The sequence below is a fragment of the Saccopteryx leptura genome, chromosome 1, assembly GCF_036850995.1.
Source record: "Saccopteryx leptura isolate mSacLep1 chromosome 1, mSacLep1_pri_phased_curated, whole genome shotgun sequence".
NCBI classification, from domain to species: Eukaryota; Metazoa; Chordata; class Mammalia; order Chiroptera; family Emballonuridae; genus Saccopteryx; species Saccopteryx leptura.
Genome location: NC_089503.1, coordinates 56,832,161 through 56,856,347, shown reverse-complemented (window position 1 = coordinate 56,856,347; position 24,187 = coordinate 56,832,161). Strand labels below are relative to the sequence as shown.

Here is a 24,187-nt window from a genome sequence, read left to right as displayed (position 1 = left end):
AATTCTTTTGAGAGCCAAATTTTTTAAACTTAAACTATATAGGTAGGTATATTCCTTATCGAGGTAGCTCCTGCACGATATTTTGTGGAAGAGCCACACTCAAGGGGCCAAAGAGCCAGTTTGCTGACCACTGGGTTAGAGCATCATATTAATACACATCAGTTGCTGGTTCAATTCCTGATCAGGGCACATACAGGAACAGATTGATGTTTCTGTCCCTCTCTCTCTTCCTCTCTCTCTAAAATCAATAATTAAATAACATACATATATGTACGGATGACATAAAATACACTAATTTAACATCATTAGTTGTTATCATCATTAGATGTTACCTAATTTAACATTAGTTTTACATTATTTCTGCTGTCCTCAAAACAGTCTTCTTATACCACTTACCAAATATCTATACTGCTGCTATATAAACAACGCTTAGCTCCTAGTCTGCAGTATGAGTTAAAATACCTAAATTCTTTTTGTAATATGATACCTGAGTTTACACCAAGAAAATTAATTTGCAAAATGTACTATGAAGTTGAACCTATATATTATCCATAGCTTGTCAACTATTCATTTCTTTTCACTTAGCATTTCTTTTTAAAGATTTTATTTATTGATTTTTCATTGGGAGGATGAAAAAGATCAACTCATAGTTGCTCTTCTTTTTTTGGTAAGCATGAGAAAGAGGCAGGGGAACAAAGACAGATAAGACAGGAAGAGAGATGAGAAGCATGAATTCTTTGTTGTAGTACCTTAGGTGTTCATTTATTGCTTTCTCATATGTGCCCTGACCAAGGGACTCCAGCCGAGCCAATGACCCCTTGCTCAAGCCAGCAATCTTTGGGCCTAAGCCAGCAACCCCGCACTAAAGATAAATGAGCCCACACTAAGCTGATGACCTCAGGGTTTCGAACCTGGGTCCTCTGCATCCCAGGTCAACACTCTATCCACTGCGATTCCTGGTCATGCTAGTTGCTTTATTTTAGTTGTTCACTGATTGCCTGTAGTATGTGCCTTGATCTGGCAGGCCCAGGGATTCAAATTGGTGATCTCAGTGTTTCAGTTAAGGTACTCTATCCACTGCGCCACCATAGACAGGCTCACTTAGCATTTCTTGCTGCTTATAATATTTTCTTTAATTGTAGAAAACTGTATGCTCTAGCTGAATAGCTCAGTTGGTTAGAGCATCGTCCAAAAGATCAAAGATTGTTCTGTCCTTTACTCTCTTTAAAATCAATAAAAAAGAAACTGGCATGTAGTGGCACAGTGAATATAGTGTCGACCTGGTGAGGTCACCTATTCAAAACCCTGGACTTTAAACCATCAATCATTCAGCAATACCTGGTCAAGGCATATATGACAAGCAATCAACGAACAACTAATGTGATGCAACTATGAGTTGATACTTCTCACCATCCTCTGTAAAATCAAAAAATAAAGATTTTTAAAAAAAAATCAGTAAGAAATAAACTTTTAAAATATCTACAAAAGAAAATCACAATAAGCTAAACAGTTGTCAAAGAATATTATTAAGACTCTAGTCTTGTTTTGTTACTTGCCTGCTATTCAGGCCAAGGTGGGTCCAAATCTAGGAAAAAATATATTCAGCTACTAAGAGCTTCCTTTTAGTTAATTACCAAAAAAAAAAAAAAAAAAAGGTGCAGATCTCTGGCATATACTCTACTAACTTTTAAACTCACACTCACCTTTACGACCAATAGTAAAGTCGGAGACGATGCACTCGCCTTTTTCATTGGTAATTTTAGCAAGGTCATCCATAGATGGAATAGTATAGTAACCGACCTTAGTGAGAACAATGCCTATGATAAAAGAAACAGAAAATATTAATTATGACTGTCCTTTGGTAAAAGAATTTTCAGTAATATTTTACTTTTCTTTCAAAAATATTCTATGAAATGAGTAATTTTTAAAGTTACCTCAATGAGTAACTAAATCATTACAGAAAATATAAACAAATAAGGTATTTTTCCAAAATGTTTTTCAAAGCAGCATTATTCCTAGCAAAACTGTTTGTTTTGGTTTTGTATTTTAAAAGCTTCATGTTCAAGAAAGTTTGGGAAACATGCACAGAACTGCATAATACAGGTTCTGAAAACTTGCAAAATAATGAAGTCTATTTACTTTACTACATTATGAAAGGCATTCTAAAAACTACATTCCAGGAAAAGTTTGTGTAGTCCATTTTTAAAAAAATTTTACAAATGGTCCTGGCAGGTTGGCTCAGTGGTAGAGCGTCAGCCTGGCATGCAGGAGTCCCGGGTTCGATTCCCGGCCAGGGCACACAGGAGAGGCGCCCATCTGTTTCTCCACCACTCCCCCTCTCCTTCCTCCCTGTCTCTCTCTTCCCCTCCCTCAGTCGGGGCTCCATTGGAGCAAGGTGGGCCTGGGCGCTGAGGATGGCTCCATGGCCTCTGCCTCAGGCCCCAGATGGTCAGAGCATCGCCCCCTGGTGGGCATGCCGGGTGGATTCCAGTCAGGCACATGCAGGAGTCTATCTGACTGCCTCACCGTTTCCAGCTTTGGAAAAATACAAAGAAAAAAAAATTTTTACAAATGAAAACACCAAAATCCAGGATGAAATAAGCCTGCCTTGACTCACAATAATTCAGTGGTACAGGTGGAACTAAAAGTCCTCAGTATTTTATTTTAAAGGCTATTGTCTTCCATAAACCTCTTCTATCTTTCAAATTTATACTCTTAAATAGAACTAAAATCAAGATTAAAAATCCTACATGAGAAGCCTCAAAGATAAATAGAAACTTAAAGGTGTATATAATTAGTGTTATTTTTTTCAAAAGTATCACCTATGTAATTTCTGAAGAATTCAAAGAAAAGAGAACACTGGTATGCTTGTTCTAATCATTCCTTGTCCCATTTATAAGTAGAGGTCAAGCAAACTTGTCCTCTCAGAGAAAATAATGTAAGACCAATATCACATTAAACCCAGCTTCCAGCAATGCCCATTTGTATACTTAACCTGTTTCTCTACTGGCAAAGTTAAGAGGGTTGTTAACGTCCAATAAAACCTTAAATTGGTGGCAGACAAGGTCAATGAGAAAATGAGTAACAATATCTAGACGAGATATTTGAAAGATGTAATATCATGTAACTCAAGTAGATATATACACACACAACGTAGCTATACATACATGGGAATCTTCATGTGAAGGTATAAAGTTGTTTCCTTAGGGAAACAAGTGACCAGAAGATATACTACTAGAGGTGGCTTACTTTTAAGTGCTTTGAACAGTATCATAAAGGCAGTAAAATAACTAGATATAGAAAAATTTTACAGTAAAACCACCCAAATGTTTACTAAAAGAGAATGGTTTAGTCAAATATAGCATATTTACATAAAGAAATACTACTGAAGAATAAAAAAGAATGAAGTATTGATACATACATCATGGATGTAATCTCATAAAAATTGAGTAAAAAAGAATATGTATATATGATGCCATTTATATGAAGTTCAAGAATCTATGTGACAAAGATCAGACTGTGATCGACTTCTGGAGATTCCTCTGAAATGAATATCTAAGATCTGTGCACTTCACTGTACATAAATTGCCTCAATTTAAGTAAGAAAAAGGTAATAATATTTATCAAAATTAAAATAAGATGTTATATCAACAAAAAAAAGGGGCAGCCTTTAAGTATATAATCAAGACACTCTAATTTTATAGTTCATATTACTTGTTTCATTAATTAGTTGGGGGAAAAATCAGTTCATTATTGGGAGGGGAGATAATAACAATCATAGCAGCAGCTACCATTTGAATGCCGATAAATGTTAGATATTATGGTCTATATACTTAAATCTAATTCAAATCTCAAACATCTTCCATAATCAGAAATAATGATCACTATTGTTTTCATTTAAAAACTAATAAACAATCTATGTAAATTTATAAAGGCAGGGGGGTAGTCTCTGGCTATAAAATTTGATATCTTTAAACTACACCAGGATTATTTATTTATATTAAGTGAGAGGCGGGGAGGCATAGACAGACTCCTCTGCATGTGCCCTGACAGGATTTCACCCTGCAAGCCCCTACCAGGAAATGCTTAGTCTGTTCGAGGGCAGCTCTGTTGCTTGGCAACTGAGCCATTTCAGCACCCGGGGCCAAGGCCATGGAGTCATCCTCAACACCCGGAGCCAACTTTGCTAGAACTATTTGAGCAATGGCTACAAGAGTAGAAGGGAGGAAAAGAGAGGAGAGAAAAAGAGAGAGAAAGAGAGAGAGAGAAAAGAGAGAGGGAGGAAGGGGAGGAGTGGAAAAGTAGATGATCATTTCTATGTGCCCTAACTGGAATCCAACCTGGGACTTCCACAAGTCAGGATGCTGCTCTACCGTTGAGCCAACAGGCCAGGGACCAGGATAATTTAAATAACATGAATTTTAACTACTTCAAAGGTACAAAAAGTATGTGAATTCATGAATCTATCAAAGTGTAAGTGAAAGGTGTTTATATGGTAACTTCTTTAAAATGCAAAAATAAAAACACTTAAGAGTTCAGAGAGCTAACTTTCATTCTGTTGAAAATCTGACAAACAGAAATTTCAAGGATTGATAAGTGGTTACTCATGTACCAATCTAAACCTGACCTGCTGGATGAATATGGTAAGTATTATTTTCTATTTCTTCCCGGTCATCCTGCAGTGACTCTTCATGAAAAGAGGTCTCTTCACTGCTTCCCTCCAGCCCATTTCGCAAGGCTGCACGCATGTTCAGTGTAACAATGGTATCATCCACACTGCTGTTGCTGTTGTGTTTATTTCCAGCACTCTCTGGAGTTTGAGGAATGGGTTTGGCAATAGGGTTAGCATAAAAACGTGACACAAGAGAATCATCATCGCCATCTTGCTGATGAGTCTCATCAACAGATTTGCTCAGGAAACTGAATCTGAAAAGGAAAAATAAAAATAACATCTTAGCCCCTTTTGGTAATAACAATGACAACAGCTAACCCTTACTGAGCCTTTAGTAAGTGCCTGGCTCTAGTTTAGATAATTCCACATATTAAAAATTCATTTAAGGCCCTGGCTGGCTAGTTCAACTGGTTAGAGGTTTGTCCCAAAACACCAAGGTTGCAGGTTCGATCTCTGGTCACGGCACACACAGGAAGTGGCCAATGAATGCACAACTAATGAAACAACAAAATGAATGCTTTCCTCTCTATCTCTCTAGAATTCATCAATAAATTTTTAAAAATGCATTTAATATTTACAGTAATCGGTTAACCCAGGTTACAATTATAGTATTTTGTTTATAAAACAAACAAAACAAAATAACTAAGACAGAAAATAGAGAAACTTGCCTAAGATTACAAAGTTATATGTGCTTAAGCTGGAATTTTAACCAAGGAAATCTGGCTGTAGATTCTGTGCTTTTAACAGATGTTTTTTCAAAAATAATGGGGGAAAAAATCAAACTAGAATTTTATCTAAAGAGAAAATAGAAAAGAGTGCGAATATATCTATATATCTGTATACACTCACAGGAATTTTTTCAGTCATTATTCTGAATACAGAAATATAAAATAATCTAAATGTCTTACAATAGAGAACTGACTGAATTATATCACATTTGCAAATGGCTAGTCATTAAAAATGAAGTATTCATACTGATATGAAATGGCATTTATAATAAAATAAATAGAAATAAGCAGGTTAAAATATATATCATTCATACGTAACATCTACAAATATAAGAATATATTTATAAACAACTTTCTAAACTATAGGAATATAACCAAACTATTAAGGATTAGTGAATATATACTGCTCACAAAATTAGGGGAATTTTTTTTTTGTATTTTTCTGAAGTTGGAAACGGGGAGGCAGTCAGACTCCCACATGTGCCTGACTGGGATCCACCCGGCATGCCCACCAGGGGGCGATGTTCTGCCCCTCTGGGGCGTAGCTCTGTTGCATCCAGAGCCATTCTAGCGCCTGAGGCAGAGGTCACAGAGCCATCCCCGGGCCATCTTTTGCTCCAATGGAGCCTCGGCTGCGGGAGGGGAAGAGAGAGACAAGAGAAGAAGAGGGGGAGGGGTGGAGAAGCAGATGGGCGCTTCTCCTGTGTGCCCTGGCTGGGAATTGAACCTGGGACTCCTGCACGCCAGGCCGACGCTCTACCACTGAGCCAACCGGCCAGGGCCAAATTAGGGGATATTTTAAAATGAATATGAAGCGACAAAATATCCCCTAGTTTTTGTGAGCAGTATACTTCTACTTTCTCCTTTATATATTTTATAAACTTCTATACTTATTTTTCTTTGGGTATAATGACTATCACTCTAAAACCTATCACAAACAAAACATCCCTTATTTTAAGGGGAGTGTAAATATCAAACATATGCTAACCTTATTCAAAATGACACACGTGAATGCCAAAATAGTTTCATAGAATTGAATCAGAGGAACTCCAATAATTTTAAGATCTACAGTACTCAAAAGCAAAAACATGACTAGATGTTCACCTGCTATAAGACTTTTATACAGTATTTGCCAAACGTTATAAATTTTCATAGAAAAAATAATTTTTAAGTTCAGCATCTTTTCAAAATGAGAATAGGGTACTCAACAACAAACAATCCAAAACAGAATTCAGTTTACCTCTCTCCATTTTCTGGATAATCAGATGGTGAAGCTAGATCTTCTGAATCACGATTAACAGGAGAGAAGAGATTGCTACTGTTAAGGTTTTTCAAAACCAACTTCTTAATGCTCTTCCTATAAATAGAGATCAAAAGGAAAATAAATAAATAAAAAAACCTCAAGCATACATAGTTATATCATAAACATTACCCTTAGAAACTAGAGTTGAAACAGGCACTCTTATTCATTTCTTATATATCTTAAAACGACCTAACAAGTTCAACTCACAAACTCTTCCTAAATACATAAACAGAACATAAGGTCCCAAATATATTACACTGGTATTTGGAAGAAGAAACCTAATCACATTCAAAACAAAATGGGAATTCTCCTAGAAAATATTATTCATGGTTCTCTGAACCAAATATTTAGCTCAGTCACCATACTATGTCTTATATTTCAATTATATCCTTACGTGTCTTTTCCTCTTTCTTATTTTATTTTTATTATTTTTTTCTGAAGTGAGAAGCGGGGGGGCAGCCAGACAGACTCAGGCATGCACCCGATCGGGATCCACCTGGTATGCCCAGCAGGGGGCAATGCTCCACCCATCTGGGGTGTCTGTCGCTCCGCTGTGACCAACCAGAGCCATCTTCAGTGCCTGAGGCAGAGGCCATGGAGCCATCCTCAGCGCCCAGGCCAACTTTGCTCCAATGGAGCCTTGGCTGTGGGAAAGGAAGAGAAACACAGAGAGAAAGGAGAGGAAGGACGGTGGAGAAGCAGATGGGCGCTTCTCCTGTGTGCCCTGACCAGGAATCAAACCCGGGACTTCCACACGCCAGGCCGACGCTCTACCACTGAGCCAACCGGCCAGGGCCTGTCTTTTCTCTCTTTAAACATTTTCTTTTCTTTTGGCATAAGAATTTATGACTGTCTTCTCTCACAGAATTTGACATCTGCCCTAAAGAAAATAGGTAAATGGATACTTTTTGCCTGTAAAGTCTATATAAATGAGAGGTTTTAAAGTAAGATGGCAAACATAGTAAAATAGGAACAACAAAGAAAAACCCTAATATTCAAAGATGCAAATGATCACAAATACCTAAAAAGTTCAAGTTTGTATATAGCAGGTTTACCTAAGAGAAGAATCTCCATAATACACAAGCTTCAAGCAGAAGAACCAATAGAAGAGATCTTAATTAATCTTCACTTGAACTCACAGATCAACTAATGCACTTCATTTCCTCTTGGAAAAAAGCAAACTATAAGCAAGCAAATCACTCTCAGTATTTACTTCTAGACTCAACAACTGAGTTACATGGTAATAAACATTAGTAGTGTTTATTCCAAAACTGTGTACACTATATACTCTTTAGTATAATATTAAATAAGCCAATGAAATAGGCACTTGAAATGAACAATTGTTATTTCCATGAAAACTAAACTGATACTTGCCCTCCTAATAATAGTAGACCAGGTAATACAGATTAGTCCTATTAGGGAGGATAACGCTATAGACACTGAGAGCCAACAAGCTGACTCAACATCAGCTTGTTGCCTTTGGATCTTTAAATTAGCATCTCGTTCCTGTTATAACAGCAGCAATAAGCCAGTAAGATAAACAATGAAGATGGTAGATGTGTTCAGAGACAATGGAAAAATCAGATTTTATAGAACCTTATTTGCTATTATAAGAACTTTGGCTTTTACTGAGTAAAATACGAAACCAAAGGGGTTTGGATAGAAGACTGACATGTTTCAAAAGCATTGCTATGGGTGCTACATTCAGAACAGAATGCAAAGGTGAAAAAGGTAAAAAGCAGAAAGATCAGCTAGGAATTCAATTAAGAGAGGATTATGTCTTAGATCAGGGTAATAGCAATGAAGGTGTAAAAACTAGTCAGATGCTGGGTAATTTTTGAAGGTACTATAGAACAAATGATTTGCTAATGGCTTAAATGTGGGATGTATGAAAAACATAAAGGATGATTCCAAAGTTTTATGTCTGAGTCATTGTAATGATGAAAAAACAATTATCTAATAGGGTAAAACAGGTCTGAGGAAGATGGGGGGGGGGGGTTTTCAGGGTTGGACATGCTGCTTTTGAAATAAATGTCTATTAGTCATCCAAGTGGAGAGGTTGAGTAGAATTGAAGAACCCAGAACCTGAAAGAGAGATCAGGCTGGAGATAAAAGTTTGGGTACCATCAAACTACAGATGATTACTTAAAACCATGAAACTAAGTTAAATCACTTTGGGCATGAGTAAACCAAATGTGATCAAGCTTTGACATCAGGAAGAGATGAACTGTGTCAAGTGCTTCTGATGCATAAAGAAAAAGCTCTACTGAGAGCAACATCACAGAAGCAGAAGCCATGAATACCAAGAAAATATGGTATTATAGCAAAATGTACTTCTTACCACTTGAATACTTTCTATTTGTAAATCATACTTGCAAACCCTAAAGAGACCTGGTGAAACTGCCCCGAGAGATGGTTTGACTGGTGAATCCAAGCCCTGGGCTAAACAAGATGATAATGCTGGGGATGTAAACACAATAATTCACAGTCTCTGCCTTCAAAATAATTTAATTCCATTCTAAGAAATATATAGAATTAGACTCTCCATCTTTTCTGAAGCAGCAGCCTACCATATTTTTAAGAAAGTGGTAACTTCTTAACCATTCCATACCAGGCGTCCCCAAACTACAGCCCACGGGCCGCATGCAGCCCCCTAAGGCCATTTATCCGGCCCCCTGCCGCACTTCCGGAAGGGGCACCTCTTTCATTGGTGGTCAGTGAGAGAAGCACTGTATGTGGCGGCCCTCCAGCGGTCTGAGGGACAGTGAACTGGCCCCCTGTGTAAAAAGTTTGGGGACCCCTGCAAGAACTACAAATAATGAATTCCCCTTTTTTCTCCAAAGCCAAAAAAGAACACTTTTTTTTCTGCTTAGAAAAGTACTTGCTGTTTTAAAAAATCTATGTGTGTCTAGCTACACATCAAGAACAATAAATAAACAACCCAGAAGTAAAATGCCCTGAAGTGACACTTTCAGATGTTAACTATTAAGAGTTTAGTGCCTGTCCAGGTGGTGGTGCAGTGGATAGAGTGTCGGACTGGGATGCGGAAGGACCCAGGTTCGAGATCCTGAGGTCACCCAGCTTGAGCGCGGGCTCATATGGTTTGAGCAAAGGCTCACCAGCTTGGACCAAAGGTCGTTGGCTCGAGCAAGGGGCTACTCGGTCTGCTGAAGGCCAACGGTCAAGGCACATATGAGAAAGCCAACAATGAACAACTAAGATGTCGCAACAAAAAACTGATGACTGATGCTTCTCATCTCTCTCCATTCCTGTCTGTCCCTATCTATTCCTCCTTCTGACTCTGTCTCTGTTTAAAAAACCAAAAAAAAGAGTTTAGCATGCATTTTTCTTCAGGTTTTTTTCCCCCTATGGATATTATCAACACTCTATGGCATATTTGTTCTAATATGGACACAATTTAAGTGTAATCATCTGTTTCCCAACAATTCTATATACTTTCCTGTATGTTCTTCTGTATAGTCATTTTATTACTGGTTCAATAGCGGTTATGTATAGGAATCAAAATTATAGTGTATACATATAGACATTCTTCTTAATCACTTTGACTAATATGTGTTGTAAGAAAACTGTCTTGTTTAAAATAAAATTATGTAAGCACTAACCTCTCAAAACAAAATAAAAAAAAGAACATGTATATGTAAAACTAAAAAGATATTAATTAAAATATTTTTATGTTAACTTTTTTATCCTCAAAAAGTAGTCAGGTCATTTTTATTCTCTGGGATGTTCCATTTTTTTAAACTAAAAAAGTAGCTGTATAATATCATAGTATATTTAAGTAAATAATTACATATTACTTTATATTTAGTTTGTACTACATCAACATATGCTAACAAAAATAAACTTACTTGGGCATGAATGCTCCATTGGCTAAGGATGGTTCATCATCATCCAGTCCATCAAAAAGATGTGACTTGGCTGTGCCCGTTGTTTGTAAAGCCTTTGGTCGGACTCTGGTGGCAGGGCGGGGTGTCAGTTTATAATGAGTGGGAGTAGTGAGAGCCTTCTGGGCTGCTGGATTTGTTGGTTTCAATCTCTGAAAAACAAAGCATCCAAGAAAGGTCTAGTTAACTCAGATGTACGATTTTTTTTTTTTTTAACAGAGAGACAGACAGGAAGGGAGACAAATGAGAAGCATCAATTCTTCATTGCAGCACCTTAGTTGTTCATTCACTGATTGCTTTCTCATATGTGCCTTTACTGGGGGGCTACAGCAGAGCAAGTGACCCCTTGCTCAAGCCAGCGACCTCGGGGTTTTGAACTTGGGTCCTCCGCGTCCCAGTCCAATGCCTATCTACTGCGCCACTGCCTGGTCAGGCAAATGTATGATTTTTTACTTTAAAAATCAGAACAGAGTGCAAACCTCATCCCTACATGCACCCACTAGATCAGGGGTCTCAAACTCGCGGCCTGCCGAACAATTTTGTGCGGCCCGCAGACTAATCCACGAAGTTCAAAATATTTTGGATAAAATTAAGTAGGCCTAGGGGCCTACTTGTATTTTTCATTTCTCTAGCATCCTAGCTAGATATTAGCTTAGTTAATAGCAGTTGTGATGCGAACTACAGTTTCTGGTCGTTTTGTGACACTGAGTAAACTGCATGTACGATTGTGCTTGTACTGATTTTTTTTTGTTTTCAACTGCAGTGAGAAAAGTGTTGCGTAACAGTTGCCTTTTGTAGACCTAGTGCGGCCCGCTGAATGGCTGTGATCTTGCTCTGTGGCCCACATGCTGAGTTGAGTTTGAGACCCCTGCACTAGATAGATACCTTTTGAAGGCTTCCAGAAAACAAAATACCTAATGTATGCATATATGAATGCTAACAGAACTGTCTTTATTTCTCTATAATTAATTGCCTTTAACTCATCTTGCTAGCTCCAGATTCTGTTGGTCTAATTTGTTTTAAAATGTAATTGAGATACTGCATTTGAAGGGCTTTGTAAATCAAAATGTACTAACATACTATTAACATATCTAGTGCATTTCTCTTCATTAACTAAAGAGAACAGCTTGCAATAATTTCATTTCTAACATAAGGATGACAATATTTATATTCATTTCAAAAAAATATAGCCTGACCAGGCGGTGGTGCAGTGGATAAGCGTCAGACTAGAATGTGGAGGACCTAGGTCCGAGACCCCGAGGTCGCCAGCTTGAGCGTGGGCTCATCTGGTTTGAGCAAGGCTCACCAGCTTGAGGCCAAAGTCACTGGCTTGAGCAAGGGGTCACTTGGTCTGCTGTAGTCCCCCGGTCAACGCACATATGAGGAATCAATCAATAAACAACTCAAGAACCGCAACGAAGAACTGATGTTTCTCATCTCTCTCCGTTCCTGTCTGTCTGTCCCCATCTATCCCTCTCTCTGACTCTGTCTCTGCCACAAAAAAAAAGAAAACATAATATAAAAATAATTTTCAATTAAATCAAAAATCTTGTTTCAAGAAAACCTGAGGACATAACTATGAATTCATGCTCAACTTCTTGGTAATCAAAATCACTCTGAAAAAAGACAGATATCAGCTTGCACTTATTCATTTAGCAAACACTGATAATTAACATGAATCAAACACTAAGTAACTGGGAATAAAAATTAAAAAATTACTTTCTCTGATTTTTGAGGAAATTACTATACAAGTTAGTGGAGGAGACAGACAACTAAAGAATCCAGATTGATTTTGATGGCACCTTTACTATGTATCTATAGCATCTTCAGGATGTTATACATTTATTTTCTTTAACAGTACATACCAATATAGTATACAGTTTGAAGCAATGTTTGATGTATAAAACATGTTAAAATTTGTTCTTCTCTTTTGTTACTTCAGTAACAATGAACCTTCCCAGACCATTTTGTGATCTTTTACAATTCCAAGCCTTATCGTGGAATGCCTTGACCCAGATCTACCAACTTCTACATACTTATACAGGAGTTACGTTACCTCTTCTGAAAAGTGTTACCAAACTCATTCACAAGAATATAAGCTCTTCCTTCCATTTTACTTTAATATTTTAATAAGATAAAATTCACATATCTCGTTATCATTTTAATGCATATAAATTAGTGGTTTTTATATTTACAAGGTTGTGCAACCAATACTGCTACCTAATTCCAGAACATTTCCCTCATTCCAAAAAGAAAGCCTGTACCTTCCAATTCTTTTCCTTATCCCTTAGCAAACATGAATTTACTATCTCTAAGAATTGGCCTAGTCTAGACAATTTATATAAATAATATCATTAGGTCGCTGGTGTTGCATTTCATCTTTCACCCAGCATAATATTATCAAGGTTTATAGTACTTCGAGTAACTAATCGTAGAATCAGCACTTCACTTATTTTTATGGCTGAATGATATTCCCCTGTATAGCTATACAACATTTTGTTTATCCATTCATCAGCTGATTGCATATACTATTTTGATTACATATATCCCTGGTCGGCAAACTGCGCTCGCGAGCCACATGTGGCTCTTTGGCCCCTTGAGTGTGGCACTTCCACAAAATACCACGGGCGGGCGCTACCTCCATAAGGAATGTACTTACCTATATAGTTTAAGTTTAAAAAATTTGGCTCTCAAAAGAAATTTCAATCGTTGTACTGTTGATATTTGTCTCTGTTGACTAATGAGTTTGCCTACCACTGGATATTGACTTACAATAAATTTATACACAGCTCTGATTTTCCTCACTATATAACAAGTTCTGAGAGAGTAAGTTCTTGTTTACTTTCATTTTGTATCCTCAGTGTTGAACACAGAGACCAGCACATTTTAGGCACCTAAATTTATGTGGCATTAGTTAACATATAATTTTCATTTAATAACAAAATTTACAAAGCACCTTAAAAATAATTTTAAATTCATATTTTGCTTCTCATTGTATCTAGTTAAGAGTTAACTTAAGCCTGACCTGTGGTAGCGCAGTGGATAAAGTGTCGACCTGGAAATGCTGAGGTCGCTGGTTCGAAACCCTGAGCTTGCCTGGTCAAGGCACATATGGGAGTTGATGCTTCCAGCTCCTCCCCCCTTCTCTCTCTCTGTCTCTCTCTCCTCTCTCTCCCTCTCTGTCTCTCCCTCCTCTTTAAAAATGAATAAATAAAAAAATAAAAAATAAAAAAAAAAAGATTTAACTTAAGAACAAGAATAAGCTGAGGGATAAATGAGATGAGAAATGACTAAATAATTTCTGTATACTAAACGACTAACTATAAGCCAGGTTTGCATTTTCTCATTAAATTTTCAACACTGAACAGTATTACAATTCCCACTTTACAAATAAAGAAACAGATTCAGAGAGGCAAAAAGATATGTATGCCTAATATCTCACAGATTCTAAGTGGTAAAATAAGGATTAAACAGACCAAAACCTATGCACCCCTATGTTCACTGCAGTGTTCTTTACAATAGCAAGACCTGGAAGCAGCCCCAGCGCCCATCAGTAGATAAATGAATAAAAAAGCAGTAGTACATTTACATAATAAAATACTATTTGGATGACAAAAAGAAGAAAATCTTATCCTTTGCAATAGCATGGACGGATCTGGAACCTATTATGCTAAATGAATTAAACCAGTCAGAGAAAGACAAGTACCATATGATTTCACTTACATGTGGATTTCATATGTATGAACAAAATAAACAAACAGATGGACAATTGAGAGGAGAGGGAGTTGAGTGAAAAAGGTGAAGGGGTTAAGCAAAAGCAAGAAGACTCAAAAGCAAGAGACAATAGTATGGTGATTAACAAAGGGAAAGGAGGGTGCAGGGAGGTAGAAGAATGTATGAAGAGATAAAATGGTGATGGAAGGAATATACAAGTAATGTTACAAAATTGTAAAACTGAAACCTATATAATTCTATTAACAAATGTTAGATCAATAAATTCATAAAAAAACAAAAATCCAGACCAAAGACTATGATTTTAATGAAATGCCACAGTGAACAAAGATCATTTCTTTGCCACTAGAGCATAAAGGATTAAGACAGGGCTATGTAGAAATCATGAGGAAAAGATTCTGATTTGCCACTTACGAGCATTATGATTTTGGGGAAATTAGCCTAAGCTGAGCCTTAGTTTGCTCAACTATAAAGATCTGCCTTATTTCAGGGCTGTTGAAAAGTCACAGCCCTCACCTCCAGTGCTCCTTTCACTGTTTGTCATGTTGCCTTTGAACAGCAAAATTAATATATCCTTGGTCCACTGAAAAGCATAACTGTTAAAAAATTTATTACTCCTAGGCTCTGCCTAGGCTTTATACATAAGAAATTACATTCTTCGAGTTTATTCTGAGAATAAATTCTATACAAATATCCTTAAATTTACCTCTTCTTTCTTCTTAGGGTCTGACATGGGGTTCCGGAACAGAGGAGAGTCTCCAAAAGGTGAATATGTTAGACTGTTGATGTGCTGTTGGAGAACAGCCTGCTGGGCAGCAGACGCATTTGGATCTGTCAAAGCTTTTTACAAAAAGAAAAGAAACAGTTAGATGTCCAAAGATCCAGTGCATTTACAGCAAGAGAACTCAAAACTCTTTTTGAAGTGTAGTCTTCAAAATATTCAGACTCACTGAATGGCATTATTGGTGGGGATCAGGAGACAAACTGTGAAAAAATCATCAATCAAATACTGAATGGGTCAATGATAAGAGTAATTTTGTAAGAGACAACACAAAATTTTACTTAGGTGTTCATTGTTACTAATAATCAAAGAAATGTAAATGAGGACAACTTTAAAGAAATATTTTTATTTATTGATTTTAGAGCAGGCAAAAGAGAGAGAGAGAGAGAGAGAGAGACAGGGAGGTGGAGAACAGACAGACAGGAAGGAAGAGATGAGAACCATCAACTCAGTTGCAAGACCTTAGTTGTTCACTGATTGCTTTCTCATATGTGCCATGATGGGTACGGGGGGCCTCCAGTCAGGCCAGTGACTCCTTGCTAATATCAGTGACCTTGGGCTTTAAGCTAGAGACCTTTGGGGTCAAGCTGGCAATCCTGTATTCAAGCCAGATGAGGATGTGCTCAAGCTAGTGACCTTGGTGCTTTGAACCTGGGTTCTCAGCATCCTGGACCAATGCTCTATCCACTACACATCAGCCTGATCAGGCATGAAGAAATATTTTTATACCTACATCATTATTTATCAGTGGTATAGTTATATAAAGATTTAGTCTTTTTAAAAATATTAAAACTGGTTTAATCTGGGTAAAAGAAGTGTGACAGTACAACAAGCATGTCTTGCTCTTATATTTTTCACCCTTATTTTAAACATGAAAATTTAACTCAAGGATTTAATCATACTAGAAACAAAGAAAAAATATTCATTAAACATTATGAAATAGCCAAAACTTGTAAACAACCTATGTCCAACATTAACAGTTGTAAAAATGATACATCAACATGTGAATTACATAGCTATTATTATTATTTTGTGTGCGTTTGTGACAGAAACAGAAAAGAGAGACAGAGAGGGACAGACAGGAAGGGGAGAGATGAGAAGCATCAATTCTTCATTGCGGCTCCTTAGCTTTTCCTTGATTGCTTTCTCGGATGTGCCTTGATCAGGGGACTCCAGCAGTGTGAGTGACCCCTTGCTCAAGCAACCTTGGGCTCAAGCCAGCAACTCTGCACTCAAGCTGGATAAGACGGCTCTCAAGCCAGTGACCTTGAGGTTTCAACCATGGTCCTCTGCGTCCCAGTCCAATGCTTTATTCACTGCACCACTTCCCGGTCAGGCAAGTTACGTAGCTATTAAAAATAATACTTTGTTTCATTGTGAAAATAAGAAAACAGTTTGATTTAATTTAACAAGCAAAAATTCTAGAATTAAAAAAATATATATGTAGCCTGACTTGTGGTGGTTCACCTGGAACACTGAGGTCACCGGTTCAAAAACCCTGGGCTTGCCCGGTCAAGGCACATATGGGAGTTGATGCCTACTGCTCTCCCTCTCCCCCAAAATATATATGTATACTAAGAGCACTGGCTGGATGACTCAGTAGGTTAGAGAATCATCCTTAAAAGGCCAAGGTCGCTGATTCACTCCCTGGTCAGGACTCATACAAGGTTCAACCAATGAATGCATACATAAGTGGAACAACAAATCCATGTTTCTCTCTTCCTCTCTCTCTAAAATCAGTCAATAAAAATCAACATACAGCCTGAACTGTGGTGGCACAGTGGATAAAACGGCAACCTGGAATGCTGAGGTCGCCGGTTCGAAACCCTGGGCTTGCCTGGTCAAGGCACATATGAGAGTTGATGCTTCCTGCTCCCCCCTTCTCTCTCTCTCTCTCACTCTCTCTCTCTCTTCTCTCTAAAATGAATAAATAAAATCTTTTTTAAAAATCAACATATATTACGTATAAGAAGAATATAGGAAAAAGAGATAGCATACAAAAAATGGCGTATAAGGCGTACTTACAGGCTGATTATTTACATTTAACACTCATATTACATTGAAGCAAAAATTGAAAGGAAAAAGATCACCCAATTAAGTCTAATTTTTTCTCAAAGTGTAAGAAGAAATATGTCATCAGTCACAGAGAATTTGGGAAGCAGACAAGGCACAATAATCTACAATTGTACACAGTAAAAAGAAAAAAAACCCTCTGCAAGATAAGTTATTTCCAAAAAGATTTTGATTATACAAAATAATCAACTTGTTATTTTAGAATTATACTTTTTAACTTTATAAACGTTTAAAATAAGGCTAAAGCTAAAACATAGTAAGACAATATACATTAAAAGTGTCATACACAAAACATTTTGAAATTTTTTTCTTTTTTTAATAGAGTCAGAGAGAGGGATAGATAGGGATAGACAGACAAAACGGAGAGAGATGAGAAGCATCAATCATCAGTTTTTCGTTGCGACACCTTAGTTGTTCATTGATTGCTTTCTCATATGTGCCTTGACCGTGGGCCTTCAGCAGAACAAGTAACCCCTTGCTCAAGCGAGAGAGCTTTGGTCCAAGCTGGTGAGTTCTGCTTAAACCAGATGAGCCTGCACTCAAGCTGGCGACCTTGGGGTCTCGAACCTGGGTCCTCCGCATTGCAGTCTAACACTCTATCTACTACGCCACCGCCTGGTCAGGCAACATTTTGAAATTTTTAATACTCATAATAGGGAGGCAAAAAATAAAAATAAAATAAACACAACAGCAGCAATAACAAGAAACTGAGAGCAGATAGCTAAAACTAAGTTTATGACAAACAGTGTTTCTACCTTACTCAAATTATGCTTTCTTGGCCCTGGCCGGTTGGCTCAGTGGTAGGGCGTCGGCCTGGTGTGCAGGGGTCCCGGCCAGAGCACACAGGAGAAGCGCCCATCTGCTTCTCCACCCCTCCCCCTCTCCTTCCTCTCTGTCTCTCTCTTCCCCTCCCGCAGCCCAGGCTCCACTGGAGCAAAGATGGCCCGGGCGCTGGGGATGGCTCCTTGGCCTCTGCCCCAGGTGCTGGAGTGGCTCTGGTCGCAACAGAGTGATGCCACAGAGGAGCAGAGCATCACCCCCTGGTGGGCGTGCCGGGTGGATCCCGGTCAGGCGCATGCGGGAGTCTGTTTGACTGTCTCTCCCCATTTCCAGCTTCAGAAAAATACCAAAAAAAAAAAAAATTATGCTTTCTTAAAATTGAATATATTCATTAAATACTAAAACACTGCGGGTTGATATTTAAAGGGCAAATATGGCCTGAGCAGGTGATGGCGCAGTGGATAGAGCGTCGGACTGGAATGCAGAAGGACCCAAGTTCGAGATCCCAGGGTTGCCAGCTTGAGAGCGGGCTCATCTGGCTTGAGCAAAGCTCACCAGCTTGGACCCAAGGTCGCTGGCTCAAGCAAAGGGTTACTCAGTCTGCTGAAGGCCCGCGGTCAAGGCACATATGAGAAAGTAATCAATGAACAACTAAGGTGTTGCAATGAAAAACTGATGGTTTATGCTTCTCATCTCTCTCCATTCCTGTCTGTCTGTCCCTATCAATCCCTCTGACTCTCACTCTGTTCCTGTAAAAAATAAATAAAATAAAAATTTAAAGGGCAAATATGCTCAGGATTCTGAAACCCAGATGAGATGTCAATTCAAAGAGCATATAGGCCTAGCGTGTGGAGGACCCGGGTTCGATTCCCGGCCAGGGCACACAGGAGAAGCGCCCATTTGCTTCTCCACCCCTCCGCCACGCTTTTCACTCTGTTTCTCTCTTCCCCTCCCGCAGCCAAGGCTCCATTGGAGCAAAGATGGCCCGGGCGCCTGGGATGGCTCTGTGGCCTCTGCCTCAGGCGCTAGAGTGGCTCTGGTGGCAACATGGCGTCGCCCCCTGGTGGGCGTGCCGGGTGGATCCTGGTCGGGCGCATGCGGGAGTCTGTCTGACTGTCTCTCCCCATTTCCAGCTTCAGAAAAATGAAAAAAACAAAGAGCATATAGTATATCATTTGTATTTATAAAGTTATTACACCCATTTTAAGACTAATGGTGAGAAAAAAATATAAAAATGTACCTTTGGTACCTAATACCACACCGTATCAGCACTGTATTAGTCTATGAACTTTTCAAGACTCAAGAAAACATGAATATTTTTAAGGAGCTATATATTCACTGGTCAGTTAGTTATGACATAGCCTAGAAAAAGCTGACTTGTGCCCTGGCCGATTGGCTCAGTGGTAGAGCATTGGCCCAGCGTGTGGAAGTCTCGGGTTCGACTCCTGCCCAGAGCACACAGGAGAAGCGCCCATCTGCTTCTCCACCCTTCCCTCTATCCTTTCTCCCTGTCTCTTTCTTCCCCTTCCGCAACCAAGGCTCCATTGGAGCAAAGTTGGCCCAGGCACTGAGGGATGGCTCCATGGCCTCCACCTCAGGTGCTAGAATGGCTCTGGTTACAACGGAGTAATGGCCCAGATGGGCAGAGCATCACCCCCTGGTGGGCATGCCAGGTGGATTCGAGTAGGGCGCATGTAGGACTCTATCTCTCTGCCTCCCCACTTCACACTTCAGAAAATACAAAAAAAGAAAAAAGGAGGAGAAAAAGCTGGCTCGTACCAGCCGATCACATCATTTAACAAGTATAGGCAATCCCACCAGGGTGTGCTCAAAAGAATAAAAACTTCCTTTAAGAAATTAAAAAATAACTAGAAAAATGCATATGGATGTTTTTACTTTTGAATGTCTAAGTATAAAATCTCTATGTTAACGGTATTATTTTAAAATACAGGGAAAAGGCAATACATTAGAAAAAATAAGGTTAAAAATAAGGAAGTAGAAGCACTAAATAAGCTACCATTAGTGTTATATTCAATCCTGATCATAATTTGAAAACATATTAAAAATCTGTATTATAACCAAATGATTATAGAAATAGGAAAAAATTTAAAAACTAAGTCTTCTGAGAACAGAAGAAGCTAATAATACTTTATCCTAAAGAAAGACAATGAGGTTCCAGAAAGAAATTATAGCTGACTGGTTTTCCTTAGCTTTGGGAGGTAAAAGTAGAACTACTGGGTAGAAATACTATAAAGGCAGATTTTGGTTTCTAAACAACCTGAAATCAATGGACCAAATTCAGTGGTTGGCTAACTCATTAGTCAACAGAGTCAAATATCAACAGTACAATGATTGAAATTTCTTTTGAGAGTCAATTTTTTTTTCTTCTTCTTTTTTTTTTCTTTTTAATATTTTTCTGAAGCTGGAAACGGGGAGGCAGTCAGACAGACTCTCGCATGTGCCCGACTGGGATCCACCCGGCACGCCCACCAGGGGGCGATGCTCTGCCCATCTGGGGTGTCGCTCTGTCGCTACCAGAGCCACTCCAGCACCTGGGGCAGAGGCCAAGGAGCCATCCCCAGCGCCCGGGCCATCTTTGCTCCAGTGGAGCCTGGGCTGCGGGAGGGGAAGAGAGAGACAGAGAGGAAGGAGAGGGGGAGGGGTGGAGAAGCAGATGGGCGCCTCTCCTGTGTGCCCTGGCCGGGAATCGAACCCGGGACCTCCACACGCCAGGCCGACGCTCCACCACTGAGCCAACCGGCCAGGGCCCAAAAAAGCTTTATTCAGAACAGAGCGCGCATCCTGCCCGGCAAGGTTCCCTGGCCCCGAGGTAAGATGGAGGCCAGGGAAGTTGCCAAGAGTCAAATTTTTTAAACTTAAACTATATAGGTAGGTACATTCCTTATAGTGCCTGCATGTGGTATTTTGTGGAAGAGCCACACTCAAGGGGCCAAAAAGCTGCATGTGGTTTGCAAGCAGCAGTTTGCCGACCAGGAGACTAGACTGACCTTGACTAAGCTTTATTTTTATTTTTTTTTGTGACAGAGACAGAGAGAGGGACAAACAGGCAGGAAGGTAAAGAGATGAGAAGCATCAATTCTTCGGTGTGGCACCTTAGTTGTTCACTGATTACGTTCTCTTATGTGCCGTGATGGGGGTGGGGGTGGGGGTGCAGCCAAGCCAGCAACCCCATGCTCAAGCCACCAACCTTGGGCTTCAAGGGGGAGACCTTTGGGCTCAAGCCAGGGACCCCGCACTGTCATACTGGTGAGTCCACAGTAAAACTGGATGAGCTCATGCTCAAGTTGGTGACCTCGGGGTTTTGAACTTGATTTTTCTGTGTCCAAGGCCGACACTCTATTCACTGTGCCACTGCCTGTTCAAGCTACTGAGCTTTTTAAGTAAGGAACTTTCACAATAAGAGTTGACTCACATAAAACTCGAAAGCACTTTGTAACTAAGATTCTGTGATGCAAAACTGTACATTTTAAGTCAAAACAACTAATTTTGCCTGACCAGGTGGTGGCACAGTGGATAGAGGACCCAGGTTTGAAACACTGAAGTCGCCAGCTTGAGTACAGGATCATAGAAATGACTCCATGGTTGCTGGCTTAAAGCCCAAAATTGCTGGCTTGAGCCCAAAGTGACTGGCTCAGTTGAAGCCTCTGGTCAAGGCACATATGAGAAAGCAATCCATGAAAAACTAAAGTGCCACAAACATGAATTGATGCTCCTCATCTCTCTCCCTTCCTGTCTGTCCTTCCCCCACCCTCTCTCTCTCTCTCTCAAAAAAAAGTCAATGTAACTGCTTTTAAATAGGCAATAAAACTAATACATAAATCTATAGTATTAAATGTTTTGATCAGGAATTTTTTAACTGCCTTTAAAAAAAGATTCAGAGGATAGACTGATGGTTGCCAGGAGTGAGGAGAAAAAACTGGGTAAAAAAGTGATTGAGAAATACATAATAGTAGTTAAAAAACAGTCAGAAGTATGTAAAGTACAGCCTAGGAAATATAGTTGATAATACTGTAATGACTATGTATGGTGTCAGGCAGGTACTGAAAATATCAGAGGGAACATTTTGTAAAGTATATGACTTTCTACCACTAGGCTATACACCTAAAACTAAGACCAAAAAATATTGAATGGCCTGACCTGTGGTGGCGCAGTGGATATAGTGTTGACCTGGAATGCTAAGGTTGCCAGTTCAAAACCCCCAGGCTTTATGTGCCCAGTCAAGGCACATAAAAGAAAAAATGACAAGTTTATGCTACCACCTTCAACTGAAAAAACAAAACAAAAATAAGAATAAAATAAAAACATCATTTTTAATGATAAAGATGCTTCTAATGCTCACAAAGAGATAAATTACAATTATTTTTTTTTTAAGTGAGAGGAGGGGAGATAAGACTCCGCAGGTGCCCTGACCGGGATCCACCTGGCAACTTCCATCTGGGGCCAATGCTTGAATCAACTGAGCTATTGTCAGCTCCTTAGGCTGGCGCTTGAATCAATCTAACCACTGGCTGTGAGAAGAAAAGTGAGCGAGAATGGGGGAAGGGATGAGAAAGAGAAGCACATGGTTATTTCTCATTTGTGCCCTGATAGGGATCGAATCGGAACGTGGGCACGGCAGGCTGACACTCTATCCACTAAGAAAGTTGACCATGGCCTCAATTAGAATTCTAATTCACCTCATCTTCCTCTAAAGACCTAAATAAACCTATCTATATAGCTTCGAATACGCATAATGGGTATTACAGCCAAACACAAATGGGATTATCTGCCCTGGAGATTCCTAGAAAGGCTAGGGATTCAAGAATATCAAGTTTGATGAAAGGGGAGAAGAATCAATACAAAGCATACACACAGAACTACACTATCCTCTTCCTAATCCCTGATGCTCAACAAGTGCACTTTTCATTACTTTATTCTTAAATATAAATAAATGGAAAGAAATCACCTTGTATTAAAAGTGAGATCAAAATAAAAATTAAGCCTGACCAGGTGGTGGCGCAGTGGATAGAGCGTCGGACTGGGATGCGGAAGGACCCAGGTTCGAGACCCCGAGGTTGCCAGCTTGAGCGCGGGCTCATCTGGCTTGAGCAAAGAGCCCACCAGCTTAGACCCAAGGTCGCTGGCTCCAGCAGGGGGTTACTCGGTCTGCTGAAGGCCCGCGGTCAAGGCACATGTGAGAAAGCAATCAATGAACAACTAAGAAGTCGCAACGCGCAACAAGAAACTGATGATTGATGCTTCTCATCTCTCTCCGTTCCTGTCTGTCTGTCCCTGTCTATCTCTGTCTCCGTAAAAAAAAAAAAAAAAAAAAAAAAATTAAAATAATCCCAAAGAGTTGAGAAACAGAAGAACCTGTGCAATCAGTTTTAACAATAAAAAGTTTTTAATGCCAATAAACAAATTCAGTTATAAAAAAAAAACAAAACACCCTGCATTTAAGAACCAGCTGCTTGTAAACAGGAACTTTCAGAACAAAAAAGAATTCTTATAAGTTAAAATTACAAAAAATGTGATGATTTAAGACAACCAAAATCACCTAGAAAGTACAAATATAGCTTAAAAAAATAAAACAACCCTGGCCGGTTGGCTCAGTGGTAGAGCGTCGGCCTGGCGTGCAGAAGTCCCAGGTTTGATTCCCGGCCAGGGCACATAGGAGAAGCGCCCATCTGCTTCTCCACCCCTCCCCCTCTCCTTCCTCTCTGTCTCTCTCTTCCCCTCCCGCAGCCGAGGCTCCATTGGAGCAAAGATGGCCCAGGCGCTGGGGATGGCTCCTTGGCCGCTGCCCCAGGCTCTAGAGTGGCTCTGGTTGCAACAGAGCGATGCCCTGGAGGGGCAGAGCATCGCCCCCTGGTGGGCAGAGCGTTGCCCCTGGTGGGCATGCCAGGTGGATCCTAGTCGGGTGCATGTGGGAGTCTGTCTGACTGTCTCTCCTCGTTTCCAGATTCAGAAAAATACAAAAAACAAAACAAAACCCAAAGCATTATGATAGAAAAGGTCTTCTAAGAAGTAACCTATAATTTCTTGACAGCCTGACCAGAAGGTGGTGCAGTGGATAGAGTGTCAGCCTGGGACACAGAGGAGTCAGGTTCAAAACCCCAAGGTGCAGGCTTGAACACGGCAGGCTCATCTAGTTTGAGCACAGGTTCACCAGCTTGAGCACGGAGTCAATGGATTGAGTGTGGGACCACAGAC

At 39.6% G+C, this 24,187-nt stretch overlaps 1 protein-coding gene across 5 annotated transcripts in view; it reads right to left on the bottom strand.

The window, feature by feature from the left end:
• Nucleotides 1-24,187, bottom strand: part of NUP98 (nucleoporin 98 and 96 precursor) — a 136,268-nt gene that overhangs the window by 44,829 nt on the left and 67,252 nt on the right. For all 5 annotated transcript variants that reach the window (XM_066367287.1, XM_066367314.1, XM_066367324.1 and 2 more), the window contains 5 exons: nt 15,047-15,180; nt 10,573-10,760; nt 6,641-6,757; nt 4,628-4,926; nt 1,704-1,817 (listed from right to left, as the gene is read on the bottom strand). In XM_066367287.1, coding sequence (XP_066223384.1) covers nt 1,704-1,817; nt 4,628-4,926; nt 6,641-6,757; nt 10,573-10,760; nt 15,047-15,180 — 852 coding nt within the window. The remainder of the gene's footprint in view (nt 1-1,703; nt 1,818-4,627; nt 4,927-6,640; nt 6,758-10,572; nt 10,761-15,046; nt 15,181-24,187) is intronic.